At 42.7% G+C, this 23,661-nt stretch overlaps 1 protein-coding gene across 2 annotated transcripts in view; it reads right to left on the minus strand.

The window, feature by feature from the left end:
- Window positions 1–23,152, minus strand: part of LOC129814156 (receptor-type tyrosine-protein phosphatase N2-like) — a 151,678-nt gene extending 128,526 nt beyond the window's left edge. The window contains exons 1-2 of one of the 2 annotated variants that reach the window (XR_008753236.1): window positions 22,938–23,152; window positions 7,221–7,271 (exon numbers count right to left, since the gene is read on the minus strand). Coding sequence is in view for 1 of the 2 variants with exons in the window: in XM_055867000.1 (XP_055722975.1) it covers window positions 7,221–7,271; window positions 22,938–23,013 (127 nt within the window). In the remaining variant the exon portion in view is untranslated. The remainder of the gene's footprint in view (window positions 1–7,220; window positions 7,272–22,937) is intronic. The other variant, XM_055867000.1, reaches the window with a different exon arrangement.
- Window positions 23,153–23,661: the final 509 nt, after the last annotated feature.

Raw genomic sequence — 23,661 nt, forward strand, 5'->3', positions numbered from 1 at the left:
ATCACAGCCAATGCACAGCATCAGTGGATGCAGCTAATCAGCTGTGAGTGATGCTAAAGCTAATAAAAGGTTCTCTGAGTGGGAGGCTATGAGTCACAGGGCCATGCTGCTGCTAGCTGCTGCCTGCCAGAGCAGGATGACGTGTATTGCCTATCCAGCTTGTGACCCAAATGGCACTCTATTCCCTATAAGCCAACAGGCTCTGGACAAAAGATGTGCACTACATAGGGAATAGGGTGTCATGTGGGATGCCGCAAGTGTCCGATTGTGCCATGGGATGCCACAGTAATCGGTCTTGGTGTCTGTGGGGTTCTGGCCAAGCTCTGTCTGGCCCCCAGGAGGGGTCCAGTCCATTAGGCTGTATGGTAGTTATATGGGAGAGATATGGTAGTTAAAGTGTAGAGATATGGTAGATATAGTATAGAGATATGGTAGATATAGTATAGAGATATGGTAGATATAGTATAGAGATATGGTAGATATAGTATAGAGATATGGTAGTTATATGGAAGAGATACGGTAGTTAAAGAGTAGAGATAAAGTAGATATAGTATAGAGATACAGTAGATATAGTATAGAGATACGGTAGATATAGTATAGAGATACAGTAGATATAGTATAGAGATACAGTAGATATAGTATAGAGATATAGTAGATATAGTACAGAGATATAGTAGATATAGTACAGAGATATAGTAGATATAGTATAGAGATATGGTAGGTATAGTATAGAGATATGGTAGATATAGTATAGAGATATGGTAGATATAGTATAGAGATATGGTAGATATAGTATAGAGATATGGTAGATATAGTATAGAGATATGGTAGTTATATGGAAGAGATACGGTAGTTAAAGAGTAGAGATAAAGTAGATATAGTATAGAGATACAGTAGATATAGTATAGAGATACGGTAGATATAGTATAGAGATACAGTAGATATAGTATAGAGATACAGTAGATATAGTATAGAGATATAGTAGATATAGTACAGAGATATAGTAGATATAGTACAGAGATATAGTAGATATAGTATAGAGATATGGTAGGTATAGTAGAGAGATATAGTATAGAGATACAGTAGATACAGTATAGAGATACAGCAGATATAGTATAGAGATATGGTAGATATAGTACAAAGATATGGTAGATATAGTATAGAGATATGCTAGATCTCATTAAACAAATGTTTTAGACTTAAGCTAAACAGATGATGATGATTTCAGTTGATGGAAAGCTTTCCATGCCACATATAAAGCATCACGTCTGTGGTCCATTACAATTTCCCCTTTAATAAGCGGAGCATCCACAACCATATTTACCACAGAGCTGGCCATGACACTGCACCATTTCAGGAAGCAGGAGGGCCAGAATCAAACATGATTGTTCTTTTCTCAATATAGCTTATGTACTGTATTTTTTTTAAACTGCAATTTATTTATTGAATCAGTAAGATTAGCTACATTTTTAGCTGCTAGAGACAAACAAACAGGCTGTCTGTCTTGTTATCAGAGACCAAAACCTATTAGCTGGGAGGAGTCACACAGCAATCTGAATCTGTCCGTGACATGTTGGATGAAGACCTGTTAGGACACAGCTGGGTAATGGGCCAATTTATTTCCATTCCCCTGTTACACCTGTTGCTATGGTGATGCCAGTTGAGTGTTTGTCCCCTACTCCCCTTTTGCTAATCAGAGAAGGAGCTGGAACAGATTAGAGCATCCTCTTTTGTTTGTGTGGTGCTCCAGCAAGTTTTCAACAGGCATCTGATGCCTCTTCGCCTGCTCGTCTCAAAAAGCACCTGGTGTCTGTTGTCTTAATGAGAGGGGGTTAGATTCACCTAGCCAACATCAGGCACTTTGGAGGAAATCACAGTATGTGCTTGTACTAGCAGAATCTTAATGGTTTTATATTGGAAATGATCATACATTGGTGCTAAATTGTGGAACATCTGTTCTCTATTGGTAAGATAGAATACAGTGCGAGCGTGTGTGCGTGTCTGCGTGCGTGTGACCCCACTTGATGTATTGAACATTTTATGTAAATGTACCTTTGCTTCTTAGGTGAGCCAAGCATAAATAAATGTCTCATCCAACACCATGTTTTTACAAAGAGGGCAAAACTACAGGAGCCTTCAACAGAGAGACCTAATGTATAGGTCCAAATTAAATAACTACAGTACGAATATATTATACCACACAAGACCTCAACTGTTGTTAATACTCAAATCAAACGTTGTCACATGCGCCGAATACAACAAGTGTAGACCTTACCGGGAAATGCTTACTTACAAGCCCTTAACCAACAGTACAGTTCAAGAAGAGTTTTAGAAAATATTTACCAAATAAACTAAATTAAAAGAAATGTTAAAATAAAAAGTAACACAATAACGAGGCTATATACAGGGGGCACCGGTACCGAGTCAGTGTGTGAGGGTACAGGTTAGAGGTCATTTGTACATGTAGGTAGGGGTGAAGTGATTATGGATAGATAATAAATAGCGAGTAGCAGCAGTGTACAAAACAAATGGGGGGGGGGGGGGGGGGGGGGGGCTCAATGTAAATAGTCCGGTGGCCATTGATTAATTGTACAGCAGTTGTTGTCTGACCTCTTTCAAACTTATTTCAAGACAGCATGAACTTACCAAGGCTTTCTCCGCTTTGTACAAAAAGTAAACAGTATTAATTACAGCAACATCTTAATTGATTTAATCAGAATCTATTCTGCACTGGAATTTTACAAAATTACTTCATAAACAATGTAACAAAGCACCAAGTACACTTCTGATATGTCCACAAGAAAAGTATAAGAAAGTGTATACTTATTGACTACAGGCGTTCCTGTATCAAGGAAGGAATGTTTCAATTTCACTGTTGAGTACACAGAGGGTGATCCTTGTGGAATAAAGACAGGCTGAGGAAGCATTCTGTACTACCAGTATTTAATTATAAATCACACATTACACAATACAGACTAGGAAACTGATGAACATTTACGGGGAAATCAGAGGAGAATAATCTAGACATATCCAGCACATTTTCAATATCATTGTATACATGTATACATCAACTAATCATGTAGCAATCATTCAGATTCAGTAAAGCATGTCTGTCGTTCTTGACTTTTTTTTGCGGTAAATGTATGAAACAATACTGTAATTGCACCACTAGGTGGCGACTAACTGACCATTCAAGGGAACTTTATTAGGGCCTACTGGTGTCCTTGAGCATGTGTTCGCAAACTTTTTAACTCAGGCCCCCCTTCCAGCATTGGGGAACATCCCGCACCCAGCTAAAACGATTTAGATGACATGGGCTAGTTGATCTGGACATTTCTGACAAGTTACAAACAGCTCTCTAAGGTATGCAATGACTGACATGACAAGAGCAAAACTGGTGATGCGCTACCCAATTTAGAAATTGCACCTTGTGCATCCTACTATTACAACATTCAAGAGTAAATTGAAAGCTGAACTGAGATACCCCGCTCCCCCCCCCCCCCTCCCCCCCCCACAGTTTTGGAACCACTGGCCTAGAAAGTACTATGGATTTTCCATTGCGGCAAATGACTTGTTTGACATGACTTGCTGATGAGTAGATTTCAGTCATTTTATAAATATTAATATCCATTTTCCATTCAAATAGCACAGATCACCTTATTCATATACTGTATCCTGTTTCACATATCCCTTTTCCAAGCAGCAATGAAATATTGCAAGTGAGACAAACATGACATATTAACCATGAATGTGTGTCAGTGTGCACGTTTCTGAGAATCCTAGTCAAGCAAAGAAATATTGAGCAAATAAAACAGCAGGACCCAGTGAGTCTTGCAAACAAACCAAAAGCTCAAAGCAAGATTAATTGGCTTCCACAAATTGCTAGTCTCCCATCTGAAAGCATTAGAACAACCGTGGGTTTACTCATGCACAACTCTTTAGCAAACTGGCAATACAAATACTATCCATCACCTCCATGGGTAATCACGCCACTGGGGGAAGGATGTGATTAATCCATTTCAAGCCTCACAGATCAACAGAAAACATTCAGGAAGCTGTTAAACTTGCACTAGAAGAAATGGTTCGCTATAGGCTACAGTGTTTTTGACAACAGCCAAAGTTTAACAACACGCCAAATTAACAAAAGAAGCATACCGTCCAAAAGAAGCCATGAAAAGTCAAAATAATGGTGGATTACATTAAAACAATATCTAACAAAATATGTTGTCAACTAGTCAAATACACTGTAATAGGAATATACTGTTATAAATATACTTTTAAAGTTATGATATTCATTACAGACAGAATTCTATCATGTTACATCACTTGTATACACTCTAACTTAAAAATGATCTATCATCATTAATATGCACTTCAGATATGTTATCTGATAGCAACGTCACACCTACTACATCAAAGTGAAACTGGGTTAAGCAAAAAGGGCATGCATAGTGCACATTTTACACTGCCTATGTTGATTTTCCACAGCTTATTTCCCCCTGACCTGACCTGACCTCGCTCCAACACCTAGATTGACACCCTGCCATTCAGCTGTAGGGACAACATTGGTAATAGAGGCTACTGAAAAGCTGCAATACCCTCAACTCCATAATCTTGGGTATGACGTACAATACATGGGAGTGACCACAAGGGGACAGTATGTAGAACAATTGACTGCAGACCCTTCCTTACCATTCTATACATTCCAAATGGCACCCTATTCCATATATTGTAATATTGTACTAATTTTGACCAGGGCCCATAGGGCTATTTGGGATTCAGACCTTATCTTTATGTGCAGGCTACTGGGCTCCATGCTACTGACGCCAGGTAATTGAGAATCATGAGATGTGCCTATAATGTCACAGAGCACTTGGTCATCCTGGTCTAAATTCAGGACTGCTCATCCTCAGACAACTGATCAAACTGAGCCTCTCCACCGCCGACGATCATCCAGACTGCCCTTCTCTTTGTGCTCCAGATCAGACCTGAGCCGTGTCCCAAATGGTACTCTATTCCATTTATAGTGCACTACTTTTGACCAGGGCCCTATAGGGCTGGGAATAGGGTGCCATTTGAGATGCATCCCTGTAGGGGATGAGATATGTTCTAGAATATTAAAAGCCAGGTACCCTCCTCCAGTGAACACGAATATGCCACTCTATCGCAGGATCCAGGAAACTACATCAGAAGCTGGTGTTCTGAGTAAAAAAGGATTCATTTTGCACTCGGAGAGAGAGAGCAGAAAGCAGGGAGCTGTCAGTGTCTCTGATTAATGTGTCTTTGATCGATGAGATGCCTTGCGGCTACTTTAGTTCAGTACCAAACTACTTCGAAGTAACACCACAATTACAGTAGCTTGTTTCCCCTCACTATTGTTTCACATAATAATCAAATTAGGTGACATTTTACAGTAACACTTTCAACTGTCCCATTTTGCTCTTATACCTGTGTAGTAACCATGTTACTCTATCAACACAGTGTTCACATGTAAACAGTGGTTTTTGTATTTGGGCACAAACAGAGAGTTGTAGGGAGGCAAAGAAACAGTCAAAAACAGCAGGAGAGGGGCTGTTGATGCTATTACCCATCACCTATTAGCCCCCTCATTGTGTCTCATTTTTATGCCTGGTAAGTGACAGTATCACGGGGTAATTTGACAACACTGTCATTAACACTGCCTGGCACACCACAGAGAGAAAGACCAAGGCTGAGGTGGTGGTGCTCACTCACTGTATCTTTTACACAGCGTGGTCCAAGTGTCAGCCTAACCTCAGCTCAGCTGGCACCTGTAGTAACAGTTTATAACAGGTAGTCAAAGAGAGAAAGCGTCAGACTGGCTGGCATAGTAGAACTTTCAGTCTGTTGCTAGGCAGCACGTCAATCTACGTTGATAGTTTTTTTGTCTGAAGGATAACAGTATTTAGCCATTAGGAGTGCTGTAAAAATACATACCATATCAGGCCTAATATATGCAATTTCTTTCACATAAAATAAAGCTTTGTGGCTCAATTTATCTCACAACACCAATACATTATAGATTGGTTACTGGTGAAAAAAACACCTTAAATATGGACAATGTGTTGCTGTGGTGTGTAGAACCACTTGTGTGCTATTGGTTACTCATCGGTTGGTAAGTGTGACTGAGTTATAAGGGGTGTGAACAGCAACCCCTATCATGCAACATACCTCCCTCATGTCGTGGCATGCCTACTATGTCATCAGTTAGATCAAATGAATAAATATCCATGAGGTAAAAACATGAACGGTTTACAATAATCCCAAACATGTGTAATCAGGTCAAGAGAGGTAGAACCATCAAATGATAGTCTGAGGGGCTATGTCCATTCTAGTGAATCTATGGGAAGAACAACATTCATGAAGGCGTGTTCACCTCAAGGTTGGGATTCTCCCATATGTTCTAGACTGGAGCAGCTGAACTGGACAGATGGACCTCCTGGACATAGTGTCTATCCATAAAGCCCATCATACAGTTTGCACTTGAATCCCTGCCTTAGGAGAGTGTTCCTATGACATATGGCCTGTTAAATCAGGCCATACTCAGGCGGCAACCAGCTCAGACAAAACACAGACTGAGAGCTTAGCTGAGCTGGGCCAAAAATGGTTTATCTATGAATATGATTTTCCCCCATAGCACAAGGTATTATTATATTCCTATCAGAATGAGATTAGAGACTAGGCCACATTTCAAATTAGAAAAAGGCCACCACACAGACAGGAAGTTAGTATGGCTGAGTCCCAAATGGCACCCTATTCCATATTTTGACCAGGGCTGAAAGGGCTCTGGTCAAACGTAGTGCTCTATAATGGGAAGAAAGTGTCATTTGGGACGAAGCCTAAACAAATTATTTCTGAGGGAGTAGAGGCCAAAAGAGAGCACACAGGAAGAGAGATGGACACCATCTCACAAGCTGTGTCTGGCTGTGTTGTTCTCTTAGCTATTATTTCCTGTGGCCGACCTGTGTATTCAGAACTGACCACCTGTGCATTCTATACCATAGAAATATAATCTATTTATAGCCTGTGTTCTGAACCAACCATTCATTAGAAGAAGTGAGGAGAAATTGATCATCAACACTTTCTCTGATATTGTACCATGAATGTCCAATTTCATTTAGATTAAATATATTTGAGCTTTGATTTGTGATCTCTATTTTAGAGTTGTATGGTTAATTTCTGAAGAAATGAAAATAGCTTACCGTTGACACAGATCTCGTATGGAGTGCACAACTCGTTCTCAAACAGACAACCTGTTGGAAGAGGAGAAAATAATATAATAAGTACATTAAAAGCGCAATATGAAATCAAAATTAATTCAACCAATAAGCATATAGCAAGACCTTCAAACAGGTCAACATTCACAAAGCCGCGGGCCAGACGGATTACCAGGACGTGTACTCAAAGCATGCGTGGACCAACTGGCAAGTGTCTTCACTGACATTATCAATCTCTCCCTGACCAAGTCTGTAACACCAACATGTTTCAAGCAGACCACCATAGTCCCTGTGCCCAAGAAAGCGAAGGTAACCTGCTTAAATGATTACCGCCCCGTAGCACTAACGTCCGTAGCCATGAAGTGATTTGAAAGGCTGGTCATGGCTCACATCAACACCATCATGAAGGAAACCCAAGACCCACTCCAATTTGCATACCGCCCCAACAGATCCACAGATGCCGCAATCTCAATCGCACTCCATACTGCCCTTTCTCACCTGGAAAAAAAGAACACCTATGTGAGAATGCTGTTCATTGACTACAGCTCAGCATTCAACACCATAGTGCCCTCAAAGCTCATCAATAAGCTAAGGACCCTGGGACTAAACTGCCATCACATGGCAAGCGGTACCGGAGCGCCAAGTCTGGGACCAAAAGACTCCTTACCAGCTTCTACCTCCAAGCCATAAGACTGCTGAACAATTAATCAAATGACCACCAGGTCTATTTACATTGATCCCCCCCCCTTTGTTTTTACAATGCTCCTACTTGCTGTTTATTATCTATGCATAGTCACTTTACAAATGACCTCGCCCAACCTGTAACCCCACACATTGACTCGGTACAGGTACCCTGTCTATAGCCTCGTTATTGTTATGTCATTTTCTTGTGATACTTTTATATTGAAAAATTTATTTGAAACATTTTCTTCACTCTATTTCTTGAACTGCATTGTTAGTTAAAGGCTTGTAAGTCAGCATTTCACTGTAAGGTCTACACCTGTTGTATTCGGCGCAAGTGACAAATACGATTTGATTCCATAATCAGGGAAAAAGATACCATCATATATCTTCATAATGTCATGATATCGTGCGACCCATCAACAGTTGCCTACATATTGTACTGTATATCTCAGCTTTCTATAGATAGCTAAGTCTAGAAAAAGAGCTGAGATGTACAATATAATATCCCAGTGGTGAGTCACCTTCCTGCATGGGTGGACGACTGGGTGTCATGGATTACAGCGTCATGCAGCACTGTGTTTTACAGCTACAGCAGATAAACCGCACAGCCATGGGGCCATTATCCTAAGTTAACATTTAGGCCAGTCGGAAAACACAAATGGCCCAAATGGCACCCTATTCCCTACATAGTGCACAAGTGATACACTAAATAGAGAATTGGGTGCCATTTTGGACACACCCACAGTGTTCCAGGGTGATCCATCAACACAGAGGAGCAGGATGCTGGGGACTGCTGTTTCTGTATTTACATTTAAGTCATTTAGCAGAAGCTCTTTTCCAGATACCTTTTGAGGAGGTAGGGTTTCAGACGTTTTCGGGAAGATGGGCAAGGAATCTGCTGTCCTAGCTTTAGGGGGAGGCTGGTTCCAACGTTGGGGTGCCATGCACTGCTTAATTTAAGCTGGATCCTGCCGGAAATTTGACTTTCTTTGTTCCGGCACCTATTTGCATGAATCCGGTACCTCTTGGGGCATGATTTATTAATTTTTTCACTGTTCACACTGTTGGCATTCTAATGAAAGAGATCATCATTAAATCAAAGTTGCCTCCTCGTTATTTCTCCCGCCCCCTAGAAAGACCATCATGTAAAAGCGCGGTGATCCTTTTGTGTAATCATCCTATCCTGCCACACGGATTCCAGACCTGCTCTCTTATTTGTACATAGAGGTTATGGGGAGCGCCGGTGGGGTAAGTAACTGATCTTGACACAGGTCTTGGTAGTGGTGGTCAGCTAGTGAAGAGGTCCCTACGTAATCACATTACATAGCGTAGGCTAGTCATCTCCCTACTGAATTTGAACTGTGGGGAAGCCAAATAAAAATGGATAAGAAAAGGCAATAGAGTTTGGTGACATTTCTCAAGTCCTAAAATCCAGAGAAAGATGGTGAATCGAACCCAGAACGAGCCAGAGAACTGTCCGTGCCGGAGGAGAGGAGTGAGGGGCAAACTGTTCCTGATGGCGATGTCTTAGTTAGCAGCGCTACTAATCCAGCCAGTTCAGCTTCACCACCAGCACCTCCACTAGATAGTAGGCCTTTTAGTGAGTCTGACTCAGCGGGAGAGGGAGCTGGGAGGGATGGGGGCAGTACACACACAGACGAAGTACTCGGAGCAGGTGCAATTTGCAGTTCAAGAACAAGCAAACATTTAACCCCTGGCTTGTCATGCAGGATTCTAAAATGAGCTGTAGAACATGCAAAAAAGAGACGTAACATTTAAAAAATAATACTTTTTAAACGTTTTTTGAACATGCCCGAAACAAGGTGCATTTGGTGGCAGCAAGCCTTGTAGACAAGGCTAATGAAGACAACCAGGTTATAAATAACACTCAAAATGAAAAAAATAGACACTACAGCCAGAGTCTTCAGAACAGCCTTAGAAGGAGGCTAAACGTCACAGCCACAGGCCCGCTCATGGCCTTGAGCAAGACATTGACTCTCGGGAGTTAAATGGATTTGACATGGGGAGAGTCATTGTGGGAGGTTTTGAAAACTAAGGTAGGACATTTTCTTTTATTTACAAATTTGTTCTGTACTGTGAAGGTAATCTGAATATGTGCTTCATATTATCACAAAGGCATGAGGCCTATATATTCTCATGTGTGTGTTCTGCTGTAGTCTACATTGATTTATTTTATTTGAAGTTATATTCTGATATTGTGATATTTGTTCTACTGCTACATTGATGTCTTGAAAATGATAGGAAATTGGGGTCTTGTAAGGCCCACAGCTGAGTATGTGTGCATATGCATATGGATGGTGTTCTGCAGTGTTGTCTAAAAATGTTGCTGTACATTGATGTCTAGAAAATTAGGCTATAAGAAATTCAGACTTGCGTAAGCCCCACAGCTATACTCAAGTATGTGGGCATATGTGGGCAGTGACGTCTAAAATGCTTTGAATGAATCAGCACCTTGGAGAGTGCTGTCCGTTTCACCACCATAGACAGTAGGCTACTTGGCTGTTTACTCTGTCTGCTGCGCTGAAACGTTGTGTTTGTGTGTGTTGTGTTTGTGTGTTTGAATGAATCAGCACCTTGGAGAGTCCTGTCCGTTTCACCACCATAGACAGTAGGCGACTTGGCTGTTTACTCTGTCTGCTGCGCTGATACGTTGTGTTTGACACTTTTTTTCTCAATGTGTTCCTGTACCTCAGAGCCCCCCGGATACCCCCCCCACCTTTCGCGCTCACTATGTGTTCCGGGACATTCCGATTTACAAATTAAGCATTGGTGTCATGACAGAGAAGAGCTTGGACTGGGCTGAGTGGGTGATACCCTCCCATAAGGGTGGGAGGGCCGAGAGACCAGAGGTGGCAAAATGGAGTGCTCGGGTTGGGGTGTAGGGTTTGAGTGTAGCCTGAAGGTAGGGAGGGGCAGTTCTTCTTGCTTCTCCGTAGGAAAGTACCATGGTCTTGTAGTGGATGCGAGCTTCGACTGGAAGTCAGTGGAGTGTGTGGAGGAGCAGGGTGACATGAGAGAACTTGGGAAGGTTGAACACCAGGCGGACTGCAGTATTCTGGATAAGTTGCAGGGGTTTGATGACACAAGCAGGGAGCCCAGCCACCAGATGGGAGATGACAAGTGCCTGGATTTGGATCTGCTTCCTGTGTGAAGTAGGGTCGTACTCTACGGATGTTGTAGAGCATCAACCTGCAGGAGCGAGTCACTGCTTTGATGTTTGCAGAGAACGGCAGGGTGTAGTCCAGGGTCACACCAAGGTTCTTTGCACTCTGGGAGGGGGACCGTGGGGTTGTCAACAATGATGGAGAGGTCTTTGAGCGGGCAGGCCTTTCCTGAACAAGCTCTGTCTTGTCGAGGTTGAGTTTGATGTGGTGGGCCGGTAGTGAGAGTACGTGGTGCAGACACAGATACTCTCCATGTCACCTGGAAGGAACGGCCTGCCAGGTAGGATGCAATCCAAGAGTGTGTAGAACCTGAGACGCCCTGAGAGAGTGGAGAGGAGGATCTGATGGTTCACGGTGTTGAAGGGAGTGGATAGATCTAGGAGGATGAGAACAGAGGAGAGAGAGTCAGCTTTGGCAGTGCGGAGAGCCTCCGTGACACAGAGAAGAGCAGTCTTGAAGCCTGACAGGTTAGGGTCAAGATGATTGTTCTTAGAGAGATGGCGAGAGAGTTGGTCAGAGACAGCAAGTGTTTTAGAAAGAGTAGAAAGAAGAGATACTGGTCTGTAGTTTTTGACATCAGAGGAGTCTAGTGTTAGTTTCTTAAGGAGGGGAGCGACTCCGGCCTTTTTGAAGTCAGAGGGTGGTCATAGATGCCAGTAGTCATAGATGAGTTGATGAGGGAAGTGAGGAATGGGAGAAGGTCTCCAGAAGGGAGGAGAGGATGGGGTCGAGTGGGCAGGTTGTCGGGTGGCTGGACCTCACTAGTTATAGAATTTAATCTGGAGAGAGAGGGGAGAAGGAGGTCAAGGCATAGGATAGTTCTGTGGGAGTGGGAGATGTGTACATTTAGCACAGCACTCCAGCGGAGGAGTATTTTAAATGTCTGCTTACCAGGAATCTGGCAATACACATTGACTTCAGGCTGTTTCAGACAAATCTTTACACCTGTCATATATCTAAAGGAGGGGTGGAGTGAAGGAGAAGGGGGGGGGGAGAGGAGAGAAGAGGGGGAGAGGAGAGGAGAGAAGGAACGGAGAGGAGGGGTGGAGGGGAGAGGGGGAAAGGAGAGCAGGGGAGAGGAGGAAAGAGAGGAGAGGGGGAAAGGAGAGGAGGGGAGAGGGGGAAATAAGAGAGGAGAGGAGAGTATGGGAGGGGAGAGGGGAGAGGGGGAAAGGAGAGAGGAGGGGAGAGGATGGGAGGGGAGAGGGGGAAAGGAGAGGAGGGAAGAAGGTATGAGGGAAGAGGGGGAAAGGAGAAAGCAGGTGACAGCGATGCAGCCAGGAGAGGGGTAGGTCTAACAGGCACAATTATTCTCTCTCCAAGAACCAACTTGACACCCCCCTTACCTTCCCTAGGATACCATGTCTAACCCTATTCATAAATCCAATCTGAACTGCAGTATTACATCGCTCTCAGGCTGGGCCCAGTAACTGTATGACATGGGAATGGGATGTGGGCGGCTGCATGGGTCCACTTTCCTCAATGTTGCAGTTTCTTGAGTTGATATAAATAGTTTGTTTGTTATCTCTAGGTTTTTATGACTGCTTTTCTCCCAAGTGCTTCCTGAACACATATTTTTGTTTGTCTATTGTGGTGTGGAGCTGCTGGAATTCTAAGCCTATGTCCCAAATGACACCCTATTCCCTATGTAGTGCACTACTTTTGACCAGATCCCTGTGGGATTAGGATGCCATTTGGGATGCAGAATGTGTCTCATTGCTGTCATACTGCAGCAGCACCCCACCACCACTGGTAGCACACTCCATAGGGCACATAAGACACCCCAGGCAGGGAGGTATGGCAAATTAGCACTCTGACATTACGGAGAGTGAAGACACGACGTGTGATGTGCATCATACATACAGTAAGTCACCACCTTCTGTAGTTGGTGTTTCTACAGCCTTTGTGCTGCTGTGAATCCATTACACACACGCCAGCAACACTTACTAAAGTAAGAGTATGTGTGTTTGAAATTGAATTTTTTTAAAGTACGGAAATGTTTTTAAGTATTGAATAATAGTGCTCTTTTGAAGTGGCGTGTGAATGGAGATTTCGGGTGTACTTGTATGACTAAGAAGAGCTACACATACTGTACTCTCTTAGTCAGTATGGCTACATGCACACCAGACAGACAGACTCACACTCCTTTTTATTTTGGGCCTGCTACTGACGAAGGAGTCAGCTCTACTCCGCTCCTTCCTGTGTCTGTGAGTGGGCTGCTGAAGAGGAAGAAGACTGCACCTAAACTAACACGAGGAGGAGAGCTGGCATACTGATCAACCTAATGAGCACAGAAGCAACCTTGGGGGAAACTAAGGGAGACCTGGAGTTGAATGTGAGGCTAAGTTATAACCTGAACACTTGGTAACACTTTAGTGCTGATATGTAGAGCGTTATGCCTCTTTATGACATGCATATTTCTGAAGTTTGTTTTAATGCTACATATCACCACTAAGTAAAGTGTAACCAATATGTGTTTCATACAGCCACACCACATCGAAGGATGTAACTACTAAAAACACAGTAATATAAAAAATAAGTCATTCTGACAAATGAATCAATAACAACACTGTGGGTGTTTTTCCACACGGGCTGTCTGTGATTTGGTCTTTACTGGCAAATGAATCAAGTTAGACCATCTGGAAAATGAGATCTCTGTGTAGAAGACAGTTCAAAATCTCTTGTTTATTGGTATCATCAAGGAGCATTGAAGAGCTCATCCCAGCTAACTGACCTCTATTGATCAAAGTACTGCCTCCTGAAATTCATCCTTTTATTCCCATTAACTTCGAGAAAAGTGTCAAAGAGCAACTAACTCTGGGTAGCACTAGTCAGGCAAACGAGACATTTTCAGACAAACTTCAGCTCAAACCCCCATCTCTACTGTGTCTATTGTCTATAAAGTCTGTGTCCCGTGACTGACATAACATTTGTTTAAATAATCGTTGAAGACAGAGAGCCTGGCCACACCTAAGCATGGCTACACTTACAGAATATACAAAGACTGATCAAGAGATCAAAGATGATGTTGATTATCCAACCAACACAGATAAGCTACATTTTAAAAAGCTGACATTTATGTCATATTATGCACATTACAGTCATGCGGTACCTAACATACCTCGATTACAATATGTAGGCTACACTCACTGACTATCTACCTTCATAAGACCCAGGAAGGTGAGAGAGAGGGAGAGAGAGAGTCAGGGGGTAAAAGCTGGGGAACTGTGGGAAGCCTGAACCATGGTGATAACTTGGGTGATTGAATGCAGGTCAAACGAAGACGCCAGCAACCATAACAATACTTAAATCACATCAGGAGACCACTTTTGAAGTCTGGGAAATGTGTCTTTTTGAGTGTAGTTACCCTTTAATTGAAGTGCACAGGCACCTAGCACTGCTGTTTGGTTGTAGCCACTGGATTGATGAAAAGAATCATCATATGTTCTGCCAGGTAGGCATAGGCTACTTTGTAGTGGCACGTGTGCTCCCTCTCCGGCCTCTAGGTCACCAGGCTGCTTGTTATGGCGCACGCCTGTCACCAGCTTTACGCGCATTTGCGCATAATGACACTCACCTGAACTCCATCACCTCCTTGATTACCTGCCCTTTATATGTCACTCCCTTTGGTTTCTTCCCCAGTCGTCATTGTTCCTGTTTCTGTGTCATGTTGGTGCGCTGTTCGTGTTTCTTGTTGTGTGCGTTTATTTATTAAACATATTCACTCCCTGAACTTGCTTCCCGACTCTCAGCGTACATCGTTATAGAATGATGACTCAACAAAGGGAAGCATCAGGGAGTGTTTTTTGTTTGTTTTTGTGTTGGAGGGGATGTTGTTGGAGTCGGAGCTACCTGGGAGGCCTCAGCGGGTTTGTAGGTTCCCATGCCTCAGCGAGTATGTAGGCTCCGATGCCTCAGGAAGTTTGTAGGCTCCCATGCCTCAGCGAGTTTGTAGGCTCCCATGCCTCAGCGAGTTTGTAGGCTCCCATGCCTCAGCGAGTTTGTAGGCTCCCATGCCTCAGCGAGTTTGTAGGCTCCCATGCCTCAGCGAGTTTGTAGGCTCCCATGCCTCAGCGGGTTTGATAGGCTCCCATGCATCAGCGGGTTTGATAGGCTCCCATGCATCAGCGGGTTTGATAGGCTCCCATGCATCAGCGGGTTTGATAGGCTCCCATGCATCAGCGGGTTTGACAGGCTCCCATGCATCAGCGGGTTTGATAGGCTCCCATGCATCAGCGGGTTTGATAGGCTCCCATGCATCAGCGGGTTTGATAGGCTCCCATGCATCAGCGGGTTTGATAGGCTCCCATGCCTCAGCGGGTTTGATAGGCTCCCATGCCTCAGCGGGTTTGATAGGCTCCCCATGCCTCAGCGGGTTTGATAGGCTCCCATGCCTCAGCGGGTTTGATAGGCTCCCATGCCTCAACCGAGGCAACCAGGGAGGTCACAACCAGCTCATCGGGCTCTCACTGCTCAGCCGGTTGTCAGGTTTCTGGCGACCGGTCCGCTCCGGATCCCTGGGATCGTCCCTGTTATTGGCATCCTGTGGCTGGAGCCGAACGCGCCGTGGAGGGGGTACTGTCACGTATGCTCTCTCTCCAGCGCTCTAGGTCGTCATGCTCCAGCGCCTCAGCCGGATCAACAGGTTCCCTCACCTTAGCAGAGGTGACCAGTTTGCTCCTGATCCCTGAGATCATAATTTTGGTCGGCGTCCTGCAGCTAGAGCTGCGTTGGGGAGGGGGTACTGTCAAGTGTGCTCCCTCTCCGGCCTCTAGGTCACCAGGCTGCTCGTTATGGCGCACACCTGTCGCCAGCATTACGCACATCTGCACATAATGACACTCACCTGGACTCCATCACCTCCTTGATTACCTGCCCTTTATATGTCACTCCCTTTGGTTTCTTCCCCAGTCGACATTGTTTGTGTGTCATGTTGGTGCGCTGATCGCGTTTCTTGTTGTGTGTGTTTATTTATTAAAGTATTCACTCCCTGAACTGGCTTCCCGACTCTCACCATACATCGTTATATGTAGCTAGTTAACATTAAATAGAGAACATTTTTGAGAGCCTTTCTATCTACCAGAAGTTGACGGTTAGGCCTATCATTAGCATCGCTATATTTTTCCTGTTCCTTAATTGTTTGAAACCTGGACATTTTCCTTATTATGAGGCATGTCTTACCTTGCTTCAAAGTTGCTTATAGCCAAAATCTCACTATAGAAACGTGGAGGCAATTATTTTCTAAAGACTTCCAAATACGCGCGTAGGCCTACCTGCGCATAAAATGGGAAGATCAGTTCCATCAGCCTTATTAATTGATACAGTGTATACGTCCACTACACTACTTTGACACTCATTGTGGTGATTAAGAAGTGAGTATACGCAATGCCCTCCGAAAAATAAGTGGGTATCTGGCATATACCTGCGTATACCATCCACTACACTAACTGAATGAATATTAATAAAACGCATCAGAATCTCTCATGGCTTCACGTTAAAAACAAATTACTATCTAGTCTTCTGATTTTCTTTAGGAATGTTGTATTTTTCAGTCCAAGTAGTACATACTAGCAACACACTTAACCACCAAACCAGACACGCAAATTCAGGGCAGCTAAAACAACTCAAGCCAAGGACAAATCGCCATAAAATCTACAGTTTTATATAGAGCCATAGCTGAATGGAAATTTTTACCAATCCATATTTTTCAGGCAAAAAAGTAAATCCACCTTCAAGAAAAGAATAAAAGAACATCTAATGTGAAAGACCATATGACTGGATAGCAAATAGAAAGCACCAACTGAATGTTAAATGTGTTTCCTGTCAGGTATTTTAATTATCTGTATTGTCTACTTGTTGAATGTTTGTGAAGTTTCGACTGTGGTTATTTGTAATGTCTTGTTAAGTGGTGTTGGACCCCAGGAAGATTAGCTAGCGTTATGGCTTTAGCTAATGGGGATCCATTAATTACAAAATTACACCACTGAACAACACCCTACCCTTCTCCATATTTGTCACTAGACATTTAGTTTGAGTCATTCATGTCCACCCCTTATTGTAAAGTGAATGAATAATAGTGGCCATCCTTTTCCCTAAGGTGTGCCCTTGTTAACAAACCATGTTCCTCCAACATTTTCTCTTGTGTTCAACATGGCCCTATTTTGTCTCTTAAGATGTATAGTAAGATGTTACTGTACAATATTTCAGAGACAGTCATACTCTACTGTATACCGTGTTACTATAGTTTCATCCTATTTTTGAGTCATTTTGAAATCACCAGCTGAATGGGTTTTAATCTGCTGAATGGTATTTTGAACCTGATCTGTCATTTGTGTTCTTCTGAGCCTTACTCTGTGGGTTTTATGGCCATTATGAATGCAGAGTCTGAAATAGGTTGTGGGTGGCACATGAGACAAATACGAACTGGAAATGGGAATGGATTTTTCAATCAACTCCACCCTGTGTGCAAAGAGCACTGGCGTTACCCTGGATTTAGTGCTGCCAAGCAGCATAACAATTTCAATCTGTTATCTCTCTAACAAACAAGAGTCCAAGTCCACTTCCCAGTGGGCCCTAGTCAAAAGTAGTGCACTATATCATTGGGAATAGGGTGCCATTTGGGACACAAGCCATATCCCACGCTACAATCTGCATGTTCTGACCAGATACCTGATGTTACTGAAGGACAGAGCTCAGGGATGTATTCATTACGGCACCGGTACACCGTAGCATAACGGTTTGCAACAGAAAACTAAAACGAGACATGTTCAGAGGTTACTTTATGAAAAGTCTTACCTTCGTGTCATGCCTGTTGGAAACATTCCAATGATGGCTGCAGCCATGCTTTTTGAATGACAGTAGCCTACATTCAACTTGGTCACACAACACATGGCTCTCAGTAACAGTTAGTTAGACATTCTTCAGTTCTTAACTTGATGGAAATTGAGTTAGTCACCCCAAATAACTTTTAGACTTCAACAAGCCTCAAAAAGCCAGCAGTCAGTCATCTCCCAGTAGGTTTATAGTTTGGTTGAGGGTCAGTATCTCTCTGCTCTGTAAGCCAGCGGCCTGACTAGAAACACTTACTAAACACGAAAGCGAAATCAAATATTGCAATCACTAGCCCGCCCGGCACTCGGAAAAGGTCATCTCACACATGCCTGTGCGACGGTTTCCATAGCAACAGGTATTAACATCTTTAATTCATGCTGATTGTTCAGTTGCATTGGGGCATGACTGACGATCGAGGCTGACATCACCTGGCTGCAGTGTATACAGGGAAACTACATGGGCAGGAGGATATAGCCTGACATGACCCCGTCACAACATGTCAACAGCCTCTCCTCATGAAATACCGAAGCTACAGAACAATCTGAGCAATATGAAAATGCCCTTACCTATTGCAATAGACCTGCTAAAGTAGTGGTGTATAGCAAGAGCAGTGAACATTGAATACAGGCTTTGGCTGAGACTTCAGAGGATTGAGTGAAGCTTTGCATATCGTGTCCATGCTTCAGTCTCGTGGATCAATGCTGGAGCTTTGAGTCAGGCAGTCAGTCTCAGGAAGTGAGAGGAGGGGATGAGAGTAACATGGTGTTACAGGGGGCAGTTAGTCAGGCAGCACAAACACAGAGAAATTACTATCAATTTAAGGAGCTTTGTGTGAGCACACCTGATGGAAACTGTTATTTCCAGGGTAGTCCTGCACCGTCCACAAACAATGAAGCAAATATTGGGACTGCAATTCCAAAGCACTATCTGTGCTCTCCTCTAAATTGACACTTTGAAAGTTACACACTGTCAACTTTATTGTTTTTCACCTCCCAGTTTAATCCTGTAAATTAACAGACAAGTTCAATCTCTATAGGCTGTTTGTTCCCAGTCACTATGGACACAGTGGGGATGATAACACTGCCTCTTCTTTCTCCCTGCTGTCGTTGGGGAATTGATCCAAGTATGCTTTCAACTTGAGCAACCAACCCAGGAAAAAAATAATTACTTAAAAAAGCAACACGACAACTGACAACTTAAGTGCAATGTGGCTCTTTAGTTCGCCACTAGGCCTCTTCATCTGATTGTGAATCAGCAGCCGCACATATGTGACACTACAGCCAATGAAGAAATGCTTTTGATCAACTGACACAGGAAGTAAAAGTGACTCAGATAGTCGAGGCCAGGCATCCAAAAATAAACACAAGAGCTTGTAAATAACCCATCGTTCTTTCCTCTCTGATCCCATAGCTAGCAGCCTTCAACTTGAGTCGTCTGTCTGGCCTCAGAGGAAGTGAACACAACACAGTGAGATAAAATTGTGTGTAGCAGCACAGCAAGAACAAGGTGACTGTGTTCTTACAGCAAGGTCGTGTTCACTTGGCATGAAACTGAAGAAAACAGGGCAGAAACAGAGGGATACTATCTGAAGCCTACACTGAAGTTCATGTGAACTAAAAGATGGCACACAGGTGATTGGGGTTGCAGTCAGTGAATGAAGCTTCACCAGCTGTTAGTGACAGCAGTCACTCAACCACATGATACAAAATCTGACACAGGCAACGTGGGCTCTAGTATATAGTCATACTAGGGCTCAGTTGCAGCAAAAACAAGAGCGTAACAGATTTTACTGTTGTCAAATAATACTAGCTAGCAGCTACAGGGGAATCAAAGCTAATGCCCTATCCATATCCATATCCTTCTCTACCTGAATGATGGAGTTATCGCAAATGCAATTAGAAAAAGTTATGAGGCTACAACATCACATTGAACAGCAAACAACTGAAAACTGAAGTAAACGGAACTCATCATCACACAGAGGCCTTGGATTACCTTTTCCACATCACTATCAAATATGCTAACAGAATAATAATTAGATACTGTTTGAAATGAAAAATATGGTTTCCATGGGATGAGTATTTTATTACATAGCGTTTAATATAGGTAAAGCATTTAATATACATAAAGCATTTAATATAGATAACAATTAATCTATACCCATATATAATACTAAAGGAAGTTTTTTACAATGTGATTGATTTTCATCTCTCTTCTTAAAATGCTTATCTTTATAATAATAGATATAGCTATAAACAAATAGGTTTTGGAAGGTTTAGAAAGTAATAATGTTTTGGTTTTCCTCCCAATGAGCAGCATAGCTACCATTTTCCTGGTCACCTTAGCAGGCAGGTAGCCGCCGCCACTTATCAAGGTTACATAATAAAGTGGCCCGCTCTCTTCGAGGTAAAATTTGTTTCGTACTGGAAATACGGTTCTCTCTTGTCAATAGCTAAGCATGCATGAACTAAGCATGCATGAACATGAAGATGGTATATTCTGAATCATAGGTGGATGGAGAACAATCCACACCTAATAAAATATTTCAATATTCAATAACTCTTACACAAAGCGTGACATGACATTGAAAATTATATATTCTGAGTCGGGGGAGGATGGAGAAAAATCCACGGCTTTTCCTTTTTTAAATTTTTTTTCCTTTTTTTTTTTTTATTTTTTTTCACCTTTATTTAACCAGGTAGGCAAATTGAGAACACGTTCTCATTTACAATTGCGACCTGGCCAAGATAAAGCAAAGCAGTTCGACACATACAACAACACATAGTTACACATGGAGTAAAACAAACATACAGTCAATAATACAGTGAAAAATAAGTCTATATACAATATGAGCAAGTGAGGTGAGATAAGGGAGGTGAAGGCAAACAAAATATATATATAAATAAATAAAAATATAAAAAGGCCATGGTGGCGAAGTAAATACAATATAGCAAGTAAAAAATAACACTGGAATGGTTGGTTTGCAGTGGAAGAAGGTGCAAAGTAGAGATAGAAATAATGGGGTGCAAAGGAGCAAAATAAATAAATACAGTAGGTAAAGAGGTAGTTGTTTGGGCTAAATTATAGATGGGCTATGTACAGGTGCAGTAATCTATGAGCTGCTCTGACAGCTGGTGCTTAAAGCTAGTGAGGGAGATAAGTGTTTCCAGTTTCAGAGATTTTTGTAGTTCGTTCCAGTCATTGGCAGCAGAGAACTGGAAGGAGAGGCGGCCAAAGGAAGAATTGGTTTTGGGGGTGACCAGAGAGATATACCTGCTGGAGCGCGTGCTACGGGTGGGCGTTGCTATGGTGACCAGCGAGCTGAGATAAGGGGGGACTTTACCTAGCAGGGTCTTGTAGATGACCTGGAGCCAGTGGGTTTGGCGACGAGTGTGAAGCGAGGGCCAGCCAACGAGAGCGTACAGGTCGCAGTGGTGGGTAGTATATGGGGCTTTGGTGACAAAACGGATGGCACTGTGATAGACTGCATCCAATTTATTGAGTAGGGTTTTGGAGGCTATTTTGTAAATGACATCACCGAAGTCGAGGATTGGTAGGATGGTCAGTTTAACAAGGGTGTGTTTGGCAGCATGAGTGAAGGATGCTTTGTTGCGGAATAGGAAGCCGATTCTAGATTTAACTTTGGATTGGAGATGCTTGATGTGAGTCTGGAAGGAGAGTTTACAGTCTAACCAGACACCTAGGTATTTGTAGTTGTCCACATATTCTAAGTCAGAGCCGTCCAGAGTAGTGATGCTGGACAGGCGGGCAGGTGCAGGCAGCGATCGGTTGAAGAGCATGCATTTAGTTTTACTTGTATTTAAGAGCAATTGGAGGCCACGGAAGGAGAGTTGTATGGCATTGAAGCTCGCCTGGAGGGTTGTTAACATAGTGTCAAGAGAAGGGCCAGAAGTATACAGAATAGTGTCGTCTGCGTAGAGGTGGATCAGAGACTCACCAGCAGCAAGAGCGACATCATTGATGTATACAGAGAAGAGAGTCGGTCCAAGAATTGAACCCTGTGGCACCCCCATAGAGACTGCCAGAGGTCCGGACTTCAACAAAAACGTGTATTTTTCTCCGTCCTCCCCTGATTCAGAATATATCATTTTCATAGTCACAGCACGCTTCGTGTAAGAGCTATTGAAGATTGAAAGCCGGAAGAAATAAAATGTATATTGAAATTTCAATTAACAAAAAAAATGTGTTTTTTCTTCATTCTCCCCTGATTCAGAATATATCCTTTTCATAGTGATGCGCACTTTGTGTAAAAGATGTTGACGATTGTAATCCAAAATCTTTTACAAATAAATAATAAAGTGTGGATTGTTCTCCATCCACCCCTGATTCAGAATATAGCATCTTCGAAGTCATGGAATGCTTGATTCAATAGCTATTGACAAGAGAAAACCGAATGTCCACCTTATATAAAATATAAAGCGAATTTTACCTTGGTCCCGCAACCAACATTGAAAAAGGTTTTTCCCTGACCCTCACCACCTTAGTGATAGAACGACATCAAACAGCAAACGCATCCAGATGGCCTACAGTGATTCCCTGCGATTTCTCCCTGCAAAAAAAGGTTAAACTGTATCCTAAATAATGGCATTTATTCCAATAATTTAACTGTTAGGCTACCCAGTGGCTATTAAAATAGTAATCATTTAAGAGTAGTAAACACTTTAGGTGTGCTGGCCTGCACATGTTAAAAACGTATGTGTAAACAACAGGTGTAAACAATAATATAGGCCTAACATTATAGCCTATATTTCTTGCACACTTTTCTTGTCATTAGGCTATATTACACCGAATTGCCCCCCATTATAGATATAGCCGTTATATCTTCCTACAAACAAGAGCTGCAGTCGTAGGCTATTCAGTGCCTTTCCAGACTGCCTAATAAAATATTGACAGAGACCCAAAATAACCATATGTGCGTCTCCTCGCAGCTGTGGGAACATTATGATCCTTCATAATCACAGATAAATAGATGTAGGCTACTCACCGAATTTCCTGTCTGCAGAGGCTAGAAAATAGGTTTGGGAAACAAGTAGGACGAGAAAAATGTAAATTGAATCCATGCTTCACATCCAGGATAGAGAGAGAGATGGAGATTGAAAGGTAGGGGAAGATGCAGGACGTTTCAGGCAGTAGCTCCTTGGGTCTCGGCTCCTGCAGTCAGCCTCACTACGATGATCAGCACTAAGAACACAACAGAAACCGCTTTGGCCCCTCCTAGCTGACGTCAAGGAGAAGCGCACGTGCAGAGAGCGCAGCCAGCGCAACATTGAGCGCACACAATAATACACACTGAGTATACTAAACATTAAGAACACCGCTCTTTCCATGACATACAGTGCATTCGGAAAGTATTCAGACCTCTTGACTTTTCCTACATTTTGTTACGTTACAGCCTTATTCTAAAATGTATGAAATTAATGTTTCCACATCAATCTACACACAATACCTCATAATGAAGAAGCAAAAACAGGTTTTTAGATGTTTTGCAAATTTATAAAAAATAAAAATATTTTATTTACATAAGTATTCAGACCCTTTGCTATGAGACTCAACATTGAGCTCAGGTGCATCCTGTTTCCATTGATCATCCTTGAGATGTTTCTACAACTTGATTGGGGTCTACCTGTGGAAGAAGTTTGGAGCACGAAGACGCTTCCTAGAGCTGGCCACCCGGCCAAACTGAGCAATCGGGGAGAAGGGTTTTGGTC

The sequence above is a fragment of the Salvelinus fontinalis genome, chromosome 17, assembly GCF_029448725.1.
Source record: "Salvelinus fontinalis isolate EN_2023a chromosome 17, ASM2944872v1, whole genome shotgun sequence".
In the NCBI taxonomy this organism is placed as follows: domain Eukaryota; kingdom Metazoa; phylum Chordata; class Actinopteri; order Salmoniformes; family Salmonidae; genus Salvelinus; species Salvelinus fontinalis.